The 21741-nt window shown below is 45.2% G+C and overlaps 1 protein-coding gene across 1 annotated transcript; it reads left to right on the top strand.

Moving 5' to 3' along the window:
• Positions 1–927: 927 nt before the first annotated feature.
• Positions 928–19928, top strand: LOC5522094 (testin). Its single transcript, XM_001641691.3, has 8 exons — positions 928–1335; positions 4093–4178; positions 4924–5113; positions 5462–5663; positions 14339–14586; positions 17206–17475; positions 18049–18303; positions 18829–19928. The coding sequence occupies exons 1-8, from the start codon at positions 1273–1275 to the stop codon at positions 19177–19179; spliced, it is 1665 nt and encodes a 554-aa protein (XP_001641741.1). The 5' UTR covers positions 928–1272; the 3' UTR covers positions 19180–19928.
• Positions 19929–21741: the final 1813 nt, after the last annotated feature.

Genomic DNA, 21741 nt, shown 5'->3' with positions numbered 1-21741 from the left:
ACTTAAATACGGCCATTTTAGAATCTGCACTCCTGTTACATCAACGTTTCAGTCAATTATTAACCCATAATTAATTAATTATCAATAAGTTATTAATTACTAACCAACCCAAATAATGTTTAATCTTGTTTATACGTGAAATCTAGTACAAAAGCGAATACTAGCTTAGATTTACCGACTACCGACAAAGGATGATAATTCTTACCGACTACCGACAAATTATGGAATTTTTTACTGACTATCGACATGCACACCCACAATCCAGGAATAAGCGCCTTATTTTCAAATGTAAATTTAATAGAATCCTTTTATGAAAGGAAACCGTTATTACCATATTTCCAATGAAAATTATTATCGGGGAAAATAGACTTTAGACTTGAATGTAAAAAAAAAAACACTTATAAATAATGTCACTATGCTAATACTTGGGAGTGATCCAAACCATTCAAAAGCCCTTTTCCATACGCGGCTCTCATCTTAAATATTCCCGGTCACAGACGTCAAATAATTTGTCCTTTTCAGATAATAGCGCAACCTGCTAGAAGGATTCCCATGAATTTTTATATTCTCTAATTAACTTAAGTCGGTATAGATTATGTGCGTCTCGTTTTCCCCTTATCTCGTCTACTCGCCAACCTCAAGTTTGCCAGATATTCTGTGTTCGAATATCAATAACTACGAATACTTACTTTCACGTTATTTTTATTTTTTTTCCCACGAACTTTGGGAGTTCTAACTGGATTAGAATCTGGATTATAGGAAAATTGATCCCAAAAGCTGCCTTATTCTTGCCCCGTGCTTCGAACGAATAAAAAAGTTGAATGTAACACATGAATTTTCAATATGGTTTCCGAAGTGGGAATTAGATGGGATAAGGGTATATCAATAGTGAAAAGCGGCTCAAAAACTGATCTTTGGTTCCTCTTCCATAGAGAGAAAAGAGCGATTCACTAAGATAAAAGATTTGTGTGTTAGGAGGTATAAACTCGTGAGATACCCCTGTGATCACCTTGCCTCCCGTATTCAAGTGTTCAATTGTTGTGTATGGATACATTAGTAGTTAGTTTGGCTTCCATTCACGGATCATGTGCCTTGTTTAGACCGAGCGCGACCTCCAGACAGCCCTACACAACAAATGATTATTTGCCTCGATGCGATTGGTGCATTGTCACTTTGTGTCACGGGTGCTAGATTGGGTTGAAGTCGAGTGCGCCGCACACAGTCGGCTTGTTGGCTCACAAGTTGCTCTCCCCTGCACTACACGACGCAGACATGAGCGAAGTAGACTTCAATGCACTGAACTTCGTTCATTTGAAAGACTCTGGCCGACATAAGGTGAGGGATTGGCGTGTTTTTACTCTGGAATATTCGCCCTGTTGTGTGTTCTTAGCCTCAGCTGTTCGTAAAGTTCAGCCGGCGTACGAATCCTGCGATCAATGGAATGTGATTGTCTTTTGTGTTACTGTGACTTGCAAGGGTGTTCCCTATCTAGGCATATCATACTAGTGCCTCAGATAATACCTCTAGATTTTATGTTTCGGATTTCTAGGCCTGTCAAAGTTTCGCAGCTCTGCATTCACTGGCTCGCATCGCGATTACAGAACCACCACGGCACTCCTAGGACACTAGAAAACCTTCCAGCATTTTAGTGTTCCTCAAATGAGGACAATGAACCCGCAATTCCATATACAGACAAGCTACAGAAAATCATGTTATTCTACTTTGAATAAAGTCGATCACTTTGTCATATTAAAAGAAATAGAAAGTTTTGTCTCCCGGGAAGACAGTTTAGTGTTAGTATAAAATTTCAACTGTTATCGCTTGTCTGTTTGAATTATCGAAAATTGTGTTTCCCCTTTAGGCGTGACTTAGCGTTTTTCTGGAGCATTGATCTAATTCTATGTGTATTACCGTCAGACCTCAGCGTGTAGCGATAGCCAGATCAAGAAGGTTTCTTCGCCACGAAATTCGAAAATACTTGCACGCAAAGTTTATGTTTGTTCCGGTTCAGTAACCCTGTATATGCTAAAGCAACTTGATTCATTCGCCATGCTTATGCCATAACCACGATTCTCAGTGTATCTTATTCCCTATAAAAACGTAAATCAATCAGGGCTTTTCTCATTAAGCCCAAAATGACCTTCTAGATTATGATTTCTGTTCTGAAATACTGTTGCAAAGAAAAACTCGAGGTTATTTATTTTGTGCATGTTTACGTTAGTATGTAATAAATGAAAGATCAAAGCCATATTCCTGTGTGGTTATCACAGAAGGACGCTGAGAATTACCAGATACTGCGATTTATACGTTCTTAGCATAACATATACAAGGAAATTGAGTAGAAGTCGATTTTAAATTGTTCTTGTTGTTCTCCTGTATGTAGCCACATGCAGTTTAACCAAATCATAACATCGAGGATTTACTCTCCGTCCTTTTACAAACTCTCGCATCTTCTAGTAAAGATGGCAAACTCTTGACTAGAAAATCCTTGATAGTGACTATCTTCAGCCTGACCAGTATAAACCCCACCTTTTTCTTACTAAATTCTTTTACCCTTCCCCTAAAATTATTCACACAGATGCCTCTATTCAGGAAATAGCTGCCAGTATTTCAAATTTCATTTAAATGTCTCCAATTTATGCAAACTTGACATAGATTTTGGGATCTTGGCTCATAACAACAATAGATTATTCCATATTTAAGGAAGCCCTTCAAGTGTTGACTTTGATGGTTTTATTTCATTGGCTGCTTCCTACTTTGTATAAAAAAATTATTTGACGGCATATATCTATAATGGAAGGGAATAGAGCGTAAAGCGAAGTGAAAGCATTTATTTGTGTAATCTTTATTTTGCTCTAATATCCTTAGCCTCTTCATACATACTCATGCATAGTAAATCAGGTCTGGAACTGATGGTAATGTCCATCTTATTCCATAAGAGCGTCTTAACAACAAAAATACATTATCATCAGGTCTTTTATGGTCTCATTCATTTTGTTTTCTCCTGTTTAATATTATTGCAACAAACATCAAATTTATCATTAATTATCAATAAAGGTTTAAAACTAATTTGTTATTTTGCTTTTTATATTGCTGCTTTTGACAGGTTAAGGTAAAGGAATCCTTGAACAAGTACACATTTTATTGGGTTTTTGTGCCATTATGTATGCTTTTACCAATATTGGGTTTCCTCCTCTAGAGTAGAGAAAAAATGCTCAGCTGAGCGATAATTGGTTCCTGTTTTAAATAAATAATCATGTTAGTATGTTTATAATAAATAGAGATTATCTGAAACATGATCTGAGATGCTGATGGTTGCCTTCTTCCTAATGACAAAGCTAATCTTTTCATGAACATTTTATTGGAATTCAAACAAATTCTGTTTTATATATGTTTTTACTTAGTTTCATGTGTATGCCAAGGGTTTTATCAAAAACAAAAAATTACCACCCCCACAAATACCCAGGATAGAAAATTTTCAACCAGATAACAACCACATCCTGTATGGTTTCTTCAATACTGAGAAATGTTTCTCACAACAGCATAAATAACATTTCAACTTATTGCCAACCACACTAAAAGCCTAAAATCTCCTAAAATCTTTTTGCAGTGGAATGCTTGAAGCTATGATGAATTCTCTTTTAATTATTTATTAAAATCTGTCTGCTAAGTTAAAAGCTACTCTGACTAGTGGCACTATTTTAAAGACTTCTGGTATGCCTCACCTGAGTATCTTTTTAAAAAAACTAACCCTAAAAGTGTTTATAAGATGTTTATAAACCTGACTTTCGAAATCTGTTGAAATGCTCCTCTGAATTGTCAAAGACTTGATTGATTAAAAATGGTACAAATGTCCAGGAACTGCAGGAGAAAATGCTTTTGATTTTATAATATGATATTTTTAAATATGAAGCTATAAAACTAAATATGCATAGCGCTATTCAGTCAAATATCCTAATCATTTTTTAAATAATAATTTATGGGAGGGGGTGTCTAAAAAGTGGTCAATATTGCATGCTTGAGAAAAAGCCTCTTGTTAGCCCCTTTTTTCAATTCCATTTTGTTATTTTTTTTATCTTTTTATTTTCCTAGGATCCTCTTACCCCTGAGGACATTGAAGGAAACAAATGTCTACAGTGTGGAAACATTTGTAGGGGTTTTAGTGTGCACCCATGGAGGTATGTTCAGTCATATATATTTTTAGGGAAGTCACATGATACAGAAACATTAAAATTTTGGTGGAGGGGCACAACCAACTGTGCCATTTCATGTGAACTGGAACTCCCTAAAGGTTACTGTAGTTAGTAGCCATACTAAAGCCTTCGAGGTGGCTAATTGATTTAATTAGTACTATGCGCTGTGCAAATAATATATCTACATGATAGGTTGCACTATTTATTAAAGTGAAGTGAAGTGTAATGTCTGTCTGGAAGGTAACTCATTTTCCAGCTCAAAATTTTTTCACAGCCAGCTGGGTCGCCTGATTTTTTTTGCTTTGGGATTTTGCTGTGCCTTTTAGCCAAAGTTTCCTTGTTTGAAATGTTAATAAAGATTTTGGGTGCTTGAAAATTTACTTTGAATTTTACTGGGGCTAGTCTTTGGTCTCAAACTATTTAATCTTGTGCAGACCAAGAAGTTCAAAACAATGACCTAGGATCCAGAAACAAAGACCCAACAATGAAGACCCAAAACCACTCCCAGTGCAGACCTGCCAACCAAGTAGTTTTCCCTTTTGCAAGCCTTTTTTTCAACCAGTTAGAAAAAGGAACTGAACCTTTTTTTATGAGATACAGTTTTAACCCAATTGTGACACCACATGGCCTTAGACACTGTAAAAATGACCTATTAATCAGGTTTTATTATCCCACACCTCTTACCAAACTGCTGTGGTAAAGCTGTTTACTTGTGACATCATCATTCCAGGAAATTCTGTAACTCCTGCAAGTGCCCCCATGAGCTTCATGTGCTCTCCACCAACAACAATGACCAAAATACCCCAGAAGAGCGCATGGGGGTGGAGGAGGAGGACCCACCCATGCTTCAGGGGTCCCACCTTCAGCAAGCGATGATGGAAGGATATGAATGGGTACCAAGAGGCCTCACCAGTGAGGAGGTAACAGGGTCATTGCCAGCTAGGGGAACCTGTCCCCTAGTAGAGTCAGAGTTTAGCAAAGGATGTCAGTCCCCTTGCCCCCACCCTCCCCCATAAAAATGCAAAATGGCTTGCCCCTAAGCAGCATTTCTTCCCCTTTGAAGACGAATAAGCCATAGGCAACAAGGTTATCGATTCTGATGCTCATCTGAGTGGTGTTTTTTTAGTTTTATTGACTATGCACACAGCACCAATTTTGGCTATTATAAAGGTACTCTATTTTATAAGGGGTCAGGATCTAATGGAGTTTTAGTGTTTTCTGAGGTGGTGTCATGAAAGTTGATAATCTTGTTGTCTTGTTTTTCTCAGATTCAAATCTACATGTCATTGCTTCCTGAGGATAAAATCCCCAAGCTTAAGTCCCTTGGAGCCCAGCACAGAACCAAGCAACTGTCATTACAAATTCCTCTCCAAGACTTCTCCTCAAAGCACTGCAAGAAGCTTACCCTTGACCAGAAAATGGCTATGGATGATTTCTGTGAGAAGAGAATCAAGACAGCACTAGGAGTAGGTGAGTTCATTTGTTTTTACTTATTTTACCTCATTTGTTATGTAGCTTGGTGTATGGCCCAACCTTTGTCCTACCTTTCCATTGGTGCTGTTCACATTTATATGACCCCACCCTCATACTACATATCCATGTAATAGGTGTTGTGCCTCTGTGTGTGACCCCACCCTTGTTCTATATTTCCATCCTTCAGGTGCTGTGCGCATGTATGACCCCACCCTCATACTACATATCCATGCAATAAGTTTTGTGCACCTGTGTATGGCCCTTCTTTCATCTAAGCTGTCTATGTTATAGGTGATGTATGCCTGTGTATGCCCCGTCTTGTCTCCCATTTCCTTGCAACAGGTTGTTGTGCACATGTATGACCCCACCCTTGCATTACATATCCATGTTATTTTCATCCAACATCACACGTGTATGGCCCCACCCTCGTCTTCCATTTCCCTGCAATAGGTGATGTGCGCCTGTGTATGGCCCCATCCTCGTCTTCCATTTCCCTGCAATAAGTGATGTGCGCCTGTGTATGGCCACATCCTCGTCTTCCATTTCCCTGCAATAAGTGATGTGCGCCTGTGTATGGCCCCACCCACGTCTTCCATTTCCCTGCAATAGGTGATGTGCTCCTGTGTATGGCCCCATCCTTGTCTTCCATTTCCCTGCAATAGGTGATGTGCTCCTGTGTATGGCCCCACCTACGTCTTCCATTTCCCTGCAATAGGTGATGTGTGCCTGTGTATGGCCCCACCCACGTCTTACATTTCCCTGCAATAGGTGGTGTGCGCCTGTGTATGGCCCCACCCATGTCTTCCTTTTCCCTGCAATAGGTGATGTGCTCCTGTGTATGGCCCGATCTACGTCTTCCATTTCCCTGCAATAGGTGATGTGCTCCTGTGTATGGCCCCACCCACGTCTTCCATTTCCCTGCAATCGGTGATGTGCGCCTGTGTATTGCCCCATCCACGTCTTCCACTCCCCTGCAATAGGTGATGTGCACCTGTGTATGGCCCCATCCTCGTCTACCATTTCCCTGCAATAGGTGATGTGCTCCTGTGTATGGCCCCATTCTTGTCTTCCATTTCCCTGCAAAAGGTGATGTGCGCCTGTGCATGGCCCCACCCTCGTCTTCCATTTCCCTGCAATCGGTGATGTGCGCCTGTGTATGGCCCCACCCTCGTCTTCCATTTCCCTGCAATAGGTGATGTGCGCCTGTGTATGGCCCCACCCGCGTCTTCCATTTCCCTGCAATAGGTGATGTGCGCCTGTGTATGGCCCCACCCTCGTCTTCCATTTCCCTGCAATAGGTGATGTGCGCCTGTGCATGGCCCCACCCACGTCCTCCATTTCTCTGCAATAGGTGATGTGCGCCTGTGTATGGCCCCACCCTCGTCTTCCATTTCCCTGCAATCGGTGATGTGCGCCTGTGTATGGCCCCACCCATGTCTTTCATTTCCCTGCAATAGGTGATGTGCGCCTGTGTATGGCCCCACCCTCGTCTTCCATTTCCCTGCAATCGGTGATGTGCGCCTGTGTATGGCCCCACCCATGTCTTTCATTTCCCTGCAATAGGTGATGTGCGCCTGTGTATGGCCCCACCCTCGTCTTCCATTTCCCTGCAATCGGTGATGTGCGCCTGTGTATGGCCCCACCCTCGTCTTCCATTTCCCTGCAATAGGTGATGTGCGCCTGTGTATGGCCCCACCCGCGTCTTCCATTTCCCTGCAATAGGTGATGTGCGCCTGTGTATGGCCCCACCCTCGTCTTCCATTTCCCTGCAATAGGTGATGTGCGCCTGTGCATGGCCCCACCCACGTCCTCCATTTCTCTGCAATAGGTGATGTGCGCCTGTGTATGGCCCCGTCCTCGTCTTCCATTTCCCTGCAATCGGTGATGTGCGCCTGTGTATGGCCCCACCCATGTCTTTCATTTCTCTGCAATAGGTGATGTGGGCCTGTGTATGGCCCCACCCTCGTCTTCCATTTCCCTGCAATCGGTGATGTGCGCCTGTGTATGGCCCCACCCTCGTCTTCCATTTCCCTGCAATAGGTGATGTGCGCCTGTGCATGGCCCCACCCACGTCTTCCATTTCCCTGCAATAGGTGATGTGCGCCTGTGTATGGCCCCGTCCTCGTCTTCCATTTCCCTGCAATAAGTGATGTGCGCCTGTGTATGGCCCCGTCCTCGTCTTCCATTTCCCTGCAATAAGTGATGTGCGCCTGTGTATGGCCCCATCCTCGTCTTCCATTTCCCTGCAATAGGTGATGTGCGCCTGTGTATGGCCCCACCCACGTCTTCCATTTCCCTTCAATAGGTGATGTGCGCCTGTGTATGGCCCCACCCTCGTCTTCCATTTCCCTGCAATAGGTGATGTGCGCCTGTGCATGGCCCCACCCACGTCTTCCATTTCCCTGCAATAGGTGATGTGCGCCTGTGTATGGCCCCGTCCTCGTCTTCCATTTCCCTGCAATAGGTGATGTGCGCCTGTGTATGGCCCCACCCTCGTCTTCCATTTCCCTGCAATAAGTGATGTGCGCCTGTGCATGGCCCCACCCACGTCTTCCATTTCCCTGCAATAGGTGATGTGCGCCTGTGTATGGCCCCGTCCTCGTCTTCCATTTCCCTGCAATAAGTGATGTGCGCCTGTGTATGGCCCCGTCCTCGTCTTCCATTTCCCTGCAATAAGTGATGTGCGCCTGTGTATGGCCCCACCCTCGTCTTCCATTTCCCTGCAATAGGTGATGTGCGCCTGTGTATGGCCCCATCCTCGTCTTCCATTTCCCTGCAATAGGTGATGTGCGCCTGTGCATGGCCCCACCCACGTCTTCCGGCCCCACCCACGTCTTCCATTTCCCTGCAATAGGTGATGTGCGCCTGTGTATGGCCCCGTCCTCGTCTTCCATTTCCCTGCAATAAGTGATGTGCGCCTGTGTATGGCCCCGTCCTCGTCTTCCATTTCCCTGCAATAAGTGATGTGCGCCTGTGTATGGCCCCACCCATGTCTTTCATTTCCCTGCAATAGGTGATGTGCGCCTGTGTATGGCCCCACCCTCGTCTTCCATTTCCCTGCAATCGGTGATGTGCGCCTGTGTATGGCCCCACCCTCGTCTTCCATTTCCCTGCAATAGGTGATGTGCGCCTGTGTATGGCCCCACCCGCGTCTTCCATTTCCCTGCAATAGGTGATGTGCGCCTGTGTATGGCCCCACCCTCGTCTTCCATTTCCCTGCAATAGGTGATGTGCGCCTGTGCATGGCCCCACCCACGTCCTCCATTTCTCTGCAATAGGTGATGTGCGCCTGTGTATGGCCCCGTCCTCGTCTTCCATTTCCCTGCAATCGGTGATGTGCGCCTGTGTATGGCCCCACCCATGTCTTTCATTTCCCTGCAATAGGTGATGTGCGCCTGTGTATGGCCCCACCCTCGTCTTCCATTTCCCTGCAATCGGTGATGTGCGCCTGTGTATGGCCCCACCCTCGTCTTCCATTTCCCTGCAATAGGTGATGTGCGCCTGTGCATGGCCCCACCCACGTCTTCCATTTCCCTGCAATAGGTGATGTGCGCCTGTGTATGGCCCCGTCCTCGTCTTCCATTTCCCTGCAATAGGTGATGTGCGCCTGTGTATGGCCCCACCCTCGTCTTCCATTTCCCTGCAATAGGTGATGTGCGCCTGTGTATGGCCCCACCCTCGTCTTCCATTTCCCTGCAATAAGTGATGTGCGCCTGTGCATGGCCCCACCCACGTCTTCCATTTCCCTGCAATAGGTGATGTGCGCCTGTGTATGGCCCCGTCCTCGTCTTCCATTTCCCTGCAATAGGTGATGTGCGCCTGTGTATGGCCCCGTCCTCGTCTTCCATTTCCCTGCAATAGGTGATGTGCGCCTGTGTATGGCCCCACCCTCGTCTTCCATTTCCCTGCAATAAGTGATGTGCGCCTGTGCATGGCCCCACCCACGTCTTCCATTTCCCTGCAATAGGTGATGTGCGCCTGTGTATGGCCCCGTCCTCGTCTTCCATTTCCCTGCAATAAGTGATGTGCGCCTGTGTATGGCCCCGTCCTCGTCTTCCATTTCCCTGCAATAAGTGATGTGCGCCTGTGTATGGCCCCACCCTCGTCTTCCATTTCCCTGCAATAGGTGATGTGCGCCTGTGTATGGCCCCATCCTCGTCTTCCATTTCCCTGCAATAGGTGATGTGCGCCTGTGCATGGCCCCACCCACGTCTTCCATTTCCCTGCAATAGGTGATGTGCGCCTGTGTATGGCCCCGTCCTCGTCTTCCATTTCCCTGCAATAAGTGATGTGCGCCTGTGTATGGCCCCGTCCTCGTCTTCCATTTCCCTGCAATAAGTGATGTGCGCCTGTGTATGGCCCCACCCATGTCTTTCATTTCCCTGCAATAGGTGATGTGCGCCTGTGTATGGCCCCACCCTCGTCTTCCATTTCCCTGCAATCTGTGATGTGCGCCTGTGTATGGCCCCACCCTCGTCTTCCATTTCCCTGCAATAGGTGATGTGCGCCTGTGCATGGCCCCACCCACGTCTTCCATTTCCCTGCAATAGGTGATGTGCGCCTGTGTATGGCCCCGTCCTCGTCTTCCATTTCCCTGCAATAAGTGATGTGCGCCTGTGTATGGCCCCGTCCTCGTCTTCCATTTCCCTGCAATAAGTGATGTGCGCCTGTGTATGGCCCCACCCTCGTCTTCCATTTCCCTGCAATAGGTGATGTGCGCCTGTGTATGGCCCCATCCTCGTCTTCCATTTCCCTGCAATAGGTGATGTGCGCCTGTGCATGGCCCCACCCACGTCTTCCATTTCCCTGCAATAGGTGATGTGCGCCTGTGTATGGCCCCGTCCTCGTCTTCCATTTCCCTGCAATAAGTGATGTGCGCCTGTGTATGGCCCCGTCCTCGTCTTCCATTTCCCTGCAATAAGTGATGTGCGCCTGTGTATGGCCCCACCCATGTCTTTCATTTCCCTGCAATAGGTGATGTGCGCCTGTGTATGGCCCCACCCTCGTCTTCCATTTCCCTGCAATCGGTGATGTGCGCCTGTGTATGGCCCCACCCTCGTCTTCCATTTCCCTGCAATAGGTGATGTGCGCCTGTGCATGGCCCCACCCACGTCTTCCATTTCCCTGCAATAGGTGATGTGCGCCTGTGTATGGCCCCGTCCTCGTCTTCCATTTCCCTGCAATAGGTGATGTGCGCCTGTGTATGGCCCCACCCTCGTCTTCCATTTCCCTGCAATAAGTGATGTGCGCCTGTGCATGGCCCCACCCACGTCTTCCATTTCCCTGCAATAGGTGATGTGCGCCTGTGTATGGCCCCGTCCTCGTCTTCCATTTCCCTGCAATAAGTGATGTGCGCCTGTGTATGGCCCCGTCCTCGTCTTCCATTTCCCTGCAATAAGTGATGTGCGCCTGTGTATGGCCCCACCCTCGTCTTCCATTTCCCTGCAATAGGTGATGTGCGCCTGTGTATGGCCCCATCCTCGTCTTCCATTTCCCTGCAATAGGTGATGTGCGCCTGTGCATGGCCCCACCCACGTCTTCCATTTCCCTGCAATAGGTGATGTGCGCCTGTGTATGGCCCCGTCCTCGTCTTCCATTTCCCTGCAATAAGTGATGTGCGCCTGTGTATGGCCCCGTCCTCGTCTTCCATTTCCCTGCAATAAGTGATGTGCGCCTGTGTATGGCCCCACCCATGTCTTTCATTTCCCTGCAATAGGTGATGTGCGCCTGTGTATGGCCCCACCCTCGTCTTCCATTTCCCTGCAATCGGTGATGTGCGCCTGTGTATGGCCCCACCCTCGTCTTCCATTTCCCTGCAATAGGTGATGTGCGCCTGTGTATGGCCCCACCCGCGTCTTCCATTTCCCTGCAATAGGTGATGTGCGCCTGTGTATGGCCCCACCCTCGTCTTCCATTTCCCTGCAATAGGTGATGTGCGCCTGTGCATGGCCCCACCCACGTCCTCCATTTCTCTGCAATAGGTGATGTGCGCCTGTGTATGGCCCCGTCCTCGTCTTCCATTTCCCTGCAATCGGTGATGTGCGCCTGTGTATGGCCCCACCCATGTCTTTCATTTCCCTGCAATAGGTGATGTGCGCCTGTGTATGGCCCCACCCTCGTCTTCCATTTCCCTGCAATCGGTGATGTGCGCCTGTGTATGGCCCCACCCTCGTCTTCCATTTCCCTGCAATAGGTGATGTGCGCCTGTGCATGGCCCCACCCACGTCTTCCATTTCCCTGCAATAGGTGATGTGCGCCTGTGTATGGCCCCGTCCTCGTCTTCCATTTCCCTGCAATAAGTGATGTGCGCCTGTGTATGGCCCCGTCCTCGTCTTCCATTTCCCTGCAATAAGTGATGTGCGCCTGTGTATGGCCCCATCCTCGTCTTCCATTTCCCTGCAATAGGTGATGTGCGCCTGTGTATGGCCCCACCCACGTCTTCCATTTCCCTTCAATAGGTGATGTGCGCCTGTGTATGGCCCCACCCTCGTCTTCCATTTCCCTGCAATAGGTGATGTGCGCCTGTGCATGGCCCCACCCACGTCTTCCATTTCCCTGCAATAGGTGATGTGCGCCTGTGTATGGCCCCGTCCTCGTCTTCCATTTCCCTGCAATAGGTGATGTGCGCCTGTGTATGGCCCCACCCTCGTCTTCCATTTCCCTGCAATAAGTGATGTGCGCCTGTGCATGGCCCCACCCACGTCTTCCATTTCCCTGCAATAGGTGATGTGCGCCTGTGTATGGCCCCGTCCTCGTCTTCCATTTCCCTGCAATAAGTGATGTGCGCCTGTGTATGGCCCCGTCCTCGTCTTCCATTTCCCTGCAATAAGTGATGTGCGCCTGTGTATGGCCCCACCCTCGTCTTCCATTTCCCTGCAATAGGTGATGTGCGCCTGTGTATGGCCCCATCCTCGTCTTCCATTTCCCTGCAATAGGTGATGTGCGCCTGTGCATGGCCCCACCCACGTCTTCCATTTCCCTGCAATAGGTGATGTGCGCTTGTGTATGGCCCCGTCCTCGTCTTCCATTTCCCTGCAATAAGTGATGTGCGCCTGTGTATGGCCCCGTCCTCGTCTTCCATTTCCCTGCAATAAGTGATGTGCGCCTGTGTATGGCCCCACCCTCGTCTTCCATTTCCCTGCAATAGGTGATGTGCGCCTGTGTATGGCCCCACCCTCGTCTTCCATTTCCCTGCAATAGGTGATGTGCGCCTGTGTATGGCCCCACCCTAGTATTCCATTTCCCTGCAATAGGTGATGTGCGCCTGTGTATGGCCCCACACACGTCTTCCATTTCCCTGCAATAGGTGATGTGCGCCTGTGTATGGCCCCATCTTCGTCTTCCATTTCCCTGCAATAGGTGATGTGCGCCTGTGCATGGCCCCATCCTCGTCTTCCATTTCCCTGCAATAGGTGATGTGCGCCTGTGTATGGCCCCACCCTCGTCTTCCATTTCTCTGCAATAGGTGATGTGCGCCTGTGTATGGCCCCGTCCTCGTCTTCCATTTCCCTGCAATAAGTGATGTGCGCCTGTGTATGGCCCCGTCCTCGTCTTCCATTTCCCTGCAATAAGTGATGTGCGCCTGTGTATGGCCCCACCCTCGTCTTCCATTTCCCTGCAATAGGTGATGTGCGCCTGTGTATGGCCCCATCCTCGTCTTCCATTTCCCTGCAATAGGTGATGTGCGCCTGTGCATGGCCCCACCCACGTCTTCCATTTCCCTGCAATAGGTGATGTGCGCTTGTGTATGGCCCCGTCCTCGTCTTCCATTTCCCTGCAATAAGTGATGTGCGCCTGTGTATGGCCCCGTCCTCGTCTTCCATTTCCCTGCAATAAGTGATGTGCGCCTGTGTATGGCCCCACCCTCGTCTTCCATTTCCCTGCAATAGGTGATGTGCGCCTGTGTATGGCCCCACCCTCGTCTTCCATTTCCCTGCAATAGGTGATGTGCGCCTGTGTATGGCCCCACCCTAGTATTCCATTTCCCTGTAATAGGTGATGTGCGCCTGTGTATGGCCCCACACACGTCTTCCATTTCCCTGCAATAGGTGATGTGCGCCTGTGTATGGCCCCATCTTCGTCTTCCATTTCCCTGCAATAGGTGATGTGCGCCTGTGCATGGCCCCATCCTCGTCTTCCATTTCCCTGCAATAGGTGATGTGCGCCTGTGTATGGCCCCACCCTCGTCTTCCATTTCTCTGCAATAGGTGATGTGCGCCTGTGTATGGCCCCGTCCTCGTCTTCCATTTCCCTGCAATCGGTGATGTGCGCCTGTGTATGGCCCCACCCATGTCTTTCATTTCCCTGCAATAGGTGATGTGCGCCTGTGTATGGCCCCACCCTCGTCTTCCATTTCCCTGCAATCGGTGATGTGCGCCTGTGTATGGCCCCACCCTCGTCTTCCATTTCCCTGCAATAGGTGATGTGCGCCTGTGCATGGCCCCACCCACGTCTTCCATTTCCCTGCAATAGGTGATGTGCGCCTGTGTATGGCCCCACACACGTCTTCCATTTCCCTGCAATAGGTGATGTGCGCCTGTGTATGGCCCCACCCACGTCTTCCATTTCCCTGCAATAGGTGATGTGCGCCCGTGCATGGCCCCACCCACGTCTTCCATATCCCTGCAATAGGTGTTGGGCGCAAGTGCAACCTAACCCTCGTGGTATTTTAGGTGCTGTGCGCGCTTGCATGGCCCAGCCCTCGACTTGCAAGCGATGTAACGGACCTGTAAATCCCGGTGACATGGCATTGTTTGCGGAGCGCCTCGGACCCGACAGCTGCTGGCACGTCAAGTGTTTTACATGTGAAGAGGATGGCGAGTTGCTGGTCGATCTGATTTACTGTTCGAAGGACGATGAGATTTACTGTTGCAGACACTGGGGTGAGAAGCTTAAGCCTCGATGTGCCGGTTGCGAGGAGGTGAGTTTGGGGAACCACTTTCGATTTTCAACGGCGACAGCGACACACTTTCGATGTGTTTGTGTGTCTGGGGGGGGGGGGGGGGGAGGTTCAATATGAAGTTAAAAACTCTTTGCAGTCTTACCTTTGAACACCGTAAGCATCACAGAATAGTGTAAAGTTTATTTACTGTATCTCAAGGCATGAAATTTTTGGCGTCTTCAAGACCCCGTTATCAATTTTGGAGAATTTGAGTAATTTCTCACCTATCCCACTCCCCTATTTGAACAATGAACGTCCCCTAAATAAGCCGATTGTCTTAGATTGGGGCATCACTTGATTAGCAAGCTTGTGCGTGCTTGTTTCCATGCACCGTTCATTGGTTGCCTGTAAGGTATCGGGTTAAATTTAAAATCTTGCTAATCACTTTCAAAGCTCTTCACGGGCTAGCTCCTCGTTACATAACTGATCTCATTAGAATTAAGAATATCACGCGCTATTCACTGCGCTCAAATGAGGGCCTTTCTTTAATGCACCCCCCAGGGAAAATGATGAAGTCTTTCGGTGACAGATCGTTTAGTGTTGCTGCACCTACATTATGGAACGCTCTCCCTGCAAATCTTCGCACCATCAATTGCAGTATCTTAAATTTTAAAGCGCAACTTAAGACTCATCTTTTTAAATTAGCTTTTAACACCTGATATCACATAATCATTAATATAAAGAGATTTTTATTTTATTTTTATTATTTTATTTTTTATTCAATATTTGTCCTATGAATCTATTGTTTCATATTATTTTCGATTATAATTGTAAATTTTATTGTATATATTAGTTCAACATTTAGTTATATTGTAATGCGCTTTTGATCATTATATGAAAATAGCGCAATATAAATTGATAAATTATTATTATTATTCATCGCCACTTAGCCACCCACCAGCTTTAAAATGCATACGTGCGTACCCCAAAACGTCAAAAAATAGTTTCGGTTTCATTCTCTATAGAACCTCCCGACCCTTAGCCTAATATTGTTTTAAATGCTTTTCATTAGCTATAAGTAAGTTCATTTTTTATTAGTTATTAGTAAGTTCTTCACGCTAGGATGACTGAGAGCGTATACACCTATTTCAAAAAAGGTTATCAGTGCAAATGGCGAATGGCAAATAGTAAATGGCAGTTCTAAGCCCGAACGGTGCTTCTGGGTACTAATCATCCGTAAAACTAAAGGTGTTAAATAAAGTCTAGCAATGTCAGAGACATACATTGATGATCTTTAATGGATAATTGTTTGATTTATCCATATTCTTCAGCATTTAGTAGAAATTTAATGAGAACCATTGTTCCTTTCGGTCCTAGAACTGCCTATTGCCAATCGCCATTTGCCGTTTCGCACTGACAACGTTTTTTGAAATAGGTATATATGCTCTTTAGGATTGATAGCAATCATAATCTTGTTTTAGTTGTAAAAAAAAAAGATGAAAACTTCTATCGCGCGTTTGATCGAGGGCTAACCTGTCTGCCGATGCACGCATGTGTTATTGATGTGTCATTGTGCTTGTCGGCCCCTTTTATGTACGCCGGTACGTTTTGACATCTCACAAATCGCGCCGTACCTTGCTGTCATTGTTGTCGGATAGCCCCTCCAGGCACTTTTGGATTATGTATAAGGTCACGAATACGGTTTTTATTAAGGGGCGAGTAGATTTGGTACACTCCTTTTTTTATAAGAACTTTTTTTTTTATATAAAAACGTCCAGCCCGAGAGTTCACCCAATTTTAAGAACATGCTAAGAACATGCCGAGGCTCAGATAGCAGAAAAAACTTTTCTTTTTTAGTCCTGATGTGTTCTAAAATTGTGCTCATAGTAACAACCTTATTATTGCTATTGATCTTTAGTGTAATTCTCTTCTAATAATTCATTGGGTATTATGTTCTTATATAAACTGAAATTTAAGGACATCGTTAACAACATATCCAGCCTTAAAATGTCCCAAAAATAAGAACGGCCCAGCCTACTGAAAATTAGACGTTCTTATAAAAAAAAAGAGTGTATCTCACGAGCGGCCTGTTGTCTTACGAGCCACTAAACCGAAAAAGGAGGCTCTGGAACCAGGCTAACGTACCGTAACGAAATTTAAAAAAAAAAAGTCAACAAGGCAAAATCTCTAGAAATAAACTCGAAGAAGCGAGCCTAGGCTAAAAAGTGCAGCAATAGTCTTAGTTTACAATCATCTCTTTTTTAATTGCCATTTATTTACCCAACTCAGACATGACTGAAAAATCTGGAAAATGCGCAATTCGAGATAGAGAAAGAAGACACAATTTCTTACAATTGCCATCGGTTCCTAATATTAGGGGCTGATTTTCATAACATAAATAACGGAGGCCGAACTGCACATACCCATATTCTGGCTTTTTAAGATAATTTTTCCTTGATTATTCTTGCGCTATGTATCAGCTCAGGGACGAAAAGATCAGATTTCAATGACACTTAACAAAAAGTCGCATCAACGAAAAAAAAGTCGCACTAATATTTTGTTTGCTATTACTCACTAAGTACTTAGAGAAACTTTCGCCTTATTAGACGTGAAATGGTCTTATTTGAAGCGTCATGTGTTTTTCCGTCTTGTCCCCAGCTCATCTATGTGGGAGAATATTCGCAAGCGCTAGAGAAGAACTGGCACCCAGGCCACTTGTGCTGCTCCTACTGCGACGAATCCCTGTCTAATCAAAAGTTCGTGACGGTCGAAGGCAGTCCGTCGTGCTTCCGATGTTACGACGAGAACTTCGCGAATAGATGCGAAGCGTGCGGGGAACCGATCGGCCCAGGCTCCAAGGACGTAGACGTGCGCAGCAAGCACTGGCACGAGGGATGCTTCAAGTGTTCGCAATGCAGCAAGCAGTTGGTACGTCACGTGATATGACGTCATATATGCGAAAATTTATGTCATCTTAGTTATTCAGTGGAACTCCGTTTACTCGAGGAAGTAAGGTTCGAGTTATCGGCGAGATAAAATAGTATATGTGGCACTGAGAGATACTCGGGGAAGTAATGTACTAAGTATCGGCGAGATAACTCAAAAACAATATCTTGGGCATTGAGGGATAGTTCGGGTTATCCAAACTCGAGTTGTTTGGATTCCGACGTATTTATAGCATTGTTTTCATTGACATTTTATTAATTGGCTTTTAAATTTTTAGTAGGAAAGGTAGGATACTTTTGATATAAACGCGCAAAGTCTTGCGCACTTGGAAATTGTGTGTAGCGTTTTGCACAATGAACAGTGTTTTTACGCCAGTGTACAGGAAAGAGCAAGAAGACCCCCCTCCCCCCTTCCATAACAACATTTTTAATATGTTTAGGTAACGTATCCGTAGTTTTTAATGATGTGAACCTTTAGAAAGTTCCAATAAAATATAAATCTATCTATGCTTCCTGAATTGTTATATCGGTGATTTACTTCACTTTTTGTCCTTAGATGAACGAAGGCTTCACGCTCAAAGACGAAAAACTGATCTGCCATGGCTGCCGCGGAATCAACCCATCCAAAGTGTGTGCCGCTTGCAACGGTGACTTCGCACCGGGGGAGAAGAAGGTTGGGTATCAGAGCAAGACATTCCACGACAAGTGCTTTATCTGTGACGAGTGCAAGCAACCAATCGGCAGCAAGCAGTTTATACGAAGGGACGAACGTCGCCTTTGTAACAACTGCTTTGATTCCAAGTTTGCCAAGGTAATATGTTCAATAAAAAAAACACTTTTTGGCAGCTTTATGGGAATCTTTCCCGGGCTTGATAGAAAACACTCTACGCTTATTTTTGGTTTTAGGAAACGTCTCCCCCCAAACAATGTTGGCGCTGTCGCAAAAGGCTATATATTGTCTGTAATTTGTAGACTGCTTTCGTGGAAATACAGATTAGCTCGCGCTTCGTTGTATTATCTGTGTCCCGATACTTTCTTTTCCTGCCGAGGTCTTAGCTAGGTCTGTGCTATACCCTATTATCCTCACATACTCTTTCTTCTCTTATATTAAGGCTTGTTTAAGTGTTACGAAAGAAGAAGGCACTGCATACGAAGCAAAAGTTTGAATTGGGAAAAACCTGCTTTAATGGGCGCCCACTCTTGATTTAGGACGATCATTTACGTTGTTTGTGCAAATTTCTTAGAGATGCGCAACCCCTTAACCTCCCTTCAGAGTTCCTGGATTGGCCTGTGCTGCGTCAACACACGCTCACAATTTCCTTTTCGTTGTCAATAGGTATGCGTCAAGTGTAACCAAGTAATCAAGACTTCGTCCGTGCAGCACGCCGGTAGTACGTACCACAGCGAGTGTTTCACGTGCCATCACTGCGACAAGCCGCTCGCAGGGAGCCCCTTCACCAAGCAAGAAGGCCGCAACGTGTGTCAGAACTGCTACCGAGAACGATACGCCAAACGCTGCGGGGCCTGTCACAACCTTATCGAGGGCAACACCAAGTTCGTGGCGTACGACGAGAAGTACTTCCACCGAGAGTGCTTCACGTGTTGCAAATGCAACAAACCTTTGGCGGGCGAGAAATTCCGCATTCGAGACGGAGAGAAAATCTGCTTACCATGCGATGACGATTAAGGATTCTTTTAGAGTACCCATCTTCGAAATAAACTGTTGCTGGAGGTCAGAGGAACGACCCCCGCGGGATACCACGTTGCATGCTTTCCCTTTGTTTTTATTGGTGAGGCTCCAGATATTCTCTTTAGGATATTCTAGGCATTGAAAGTTCATGCCACAGAGCAACGATTTTAGATATTATTAGAAAGATAAAAATGCTTTCCTTTATAGTGAGAAAACTAAGCGACTAGACCTTTGAAGCGGAGAATTTCAGTACAGGACAAATGTTGTCCTATTCATTGCTAGCTTTTTTAAGAGTTCTAAATTAAAGACGAATATACACCGAGTGGATAGAACTCTAGAAAAAAAATGTTTACAATTCAAATTGATAACCTCATTTCGAGTATTAGGGACAGAAGAAAATGTATTATCTCGTATTAAGAAGGTGTTGAGGTAAAACAAGTTTTTACTGTCTTAATGATATATTTACTGTTAATAGACTACAAATAAAATTATCTAGGATTGCATGAAGCTTGTAAAGACGTTATTTTTGTTAGGAATAGTTGACATTATTATACCATAGTTGACATTTGTAGCTTTTACGTAATTGTGTTGTAGCTTTCGTAGATAACTTATACTTGGAAAGTATCTTATGGCTTCTTCAGAGAAAACCAAATATGCCACAGGGTGGTTGGAATACTAAATGAGTACAATTATGTGTAGAATATTGTTCTTCAATTATTAAATTAAAAAGACAAAGTATCAAGAAATTTTGCTTTGTTAAATGTTGAATCAATACAAAAGGCCCAAATAGTCGCGATCGTAAACCAGAAGAGAGTCTGCCCTGAAGAAGTCTTGTTAAAGACGAACATTTGGCAGAGACGAATTTCAGTTTATGGTGCATTTTGTTAAATATTGATATATAGATTTGGGAACTGCCTGCGTGGTGCGCTTATTTAGCCATAGTTGTGGTTGTGAAGGGCGTAAAACGTGACCCATTATGCAATACACTTAACATTTTTTGCAATAAACTCGATCCATTTTGTAATAGACATGACCTTATCTGTTATAAATCTGACTCGTTTTGTAATATTTTTGATCGATTTTGTAATAAACTCGACCCATTTTGTAATAAATTTGAACGATTTTGTAAAAACATGACCCATGTTGTAATAAACTCGACCCATTTTGTAATAAACTCGGCCTATTTTATAATAAACCTCACCCAATTTATGTAGTTAACTTGACCTATTTTGTAGTAAACTCGACCCATTTTGTAATAAACTTGACCCATTTTGTAATAAACATGACCCAATTTGTAAAAACATGACCCATGTAATAAACTCGACCTATTTTATAATAAACCTCACCCAATTTGTAGTTAACTTTACCATTTTTTTTAGTAAACTCGTTGAAGCCTGCTGAATCATTCAAACACGTAGCATGTCTTCACGACTAGAAATCTGTTTTTCTTTTAGATAAGGGTGTGGTGACATCTTGAAGGCTGTTGCTGGGAAAAAAAATTCCAGACTAAACTGCGCGCGTAAATTGTTTTCCCGCCAAAAAGCCTGAGATTCCCGGATGATCGCCCGCGCGCCGAACAACCGAATCACTAACTAACAAGATAAAGTTATGCAGAACACATTACTAGGAAATCCCTCTCTGTTCCATCTGTTGTCGCTTTTTTTCTCCATTTTCTCCATCGACAGAGTACGACTACTTTAATGAACCATTTAGTTTTAGCTGGATTTGGATAACCTCCGCTGACGTTTCTGGTTTTCCCGCGCGCCTTGCGCACCAAGCTTTTTTTTTCATAACAAGATTCCTGCAACCTCCCGTGAAAAGCGCAGAAAAAGGTTTGTGTATTTTATTTTTGGGCTGTTGTTGAGACACGCATTTACAGCAAGGTTTTGCCAAATACTTGGTTTTCCTACTAGCAGTATATCGTGTTTCTGTTCTATCGGACTGGCGATAATTCAGCGAAATACAGAGAAAAAAGGCTCTTCTAGCAGGGACCTCTCAAGTTGCCTTGACGAATATATACTTTTGAGGGAACTGCGACCTTTATTTAGCACAGGTGACCCAAGCAATCGGAAAACGAGTAAAATGGGCCCATAATACTCAGGAGAGATGCCAAAGAGACGACATTCTTTCATCACGATACAAATTCTCCTGCATACTAGAATACAAACTGGGTCCTTGGGTTACCTGTGGTATTTAGCAGTGTGGGAATGAGGGGTTATACACCTATTTAAAAAATGTCATCACAACGCAAAGAGTGAATAGATATATTATCAAAATTGCATTAGTTTTGCAATCGAGTTGGCTTATTACCATAAAAAATGGTGATGAATAAAAGTGCCAGAACCATATATCAATAACCAGGCTGTTTCCCAAAAAGGAAATACTTTTTCACTTCATGATGATACTCTAACTTCTCTATTTTCTGAGCACTTCATTAAAAATTGCAGGGAAGGAGATGGTTAGGGACATTAACCTTTTAAGAATGCTCTCAATGCTATAAAAAAAATTGTCTGGAGGGACAATGGGATGGCAATATTTGAAATCCTACAGGGAAAGAAA

The sequence above is a fragment of the Nematostella vectensis genome, chromosome 10 (genome assembly GCF_932526225.1).
Source record: "Nematostella vectensis chromosome 10, jaNemVect1.1, whole genome shotgun sequence".
NCBI lineage: Eukaryota > Metazoa > Cnidaria > Anthozoa > Actiniaria > Edwardsiidae > Nematostella > Nematostella vectensis.
This window is presented reverse-complemented; position numbering and strand designations above follow the sequence as displayed.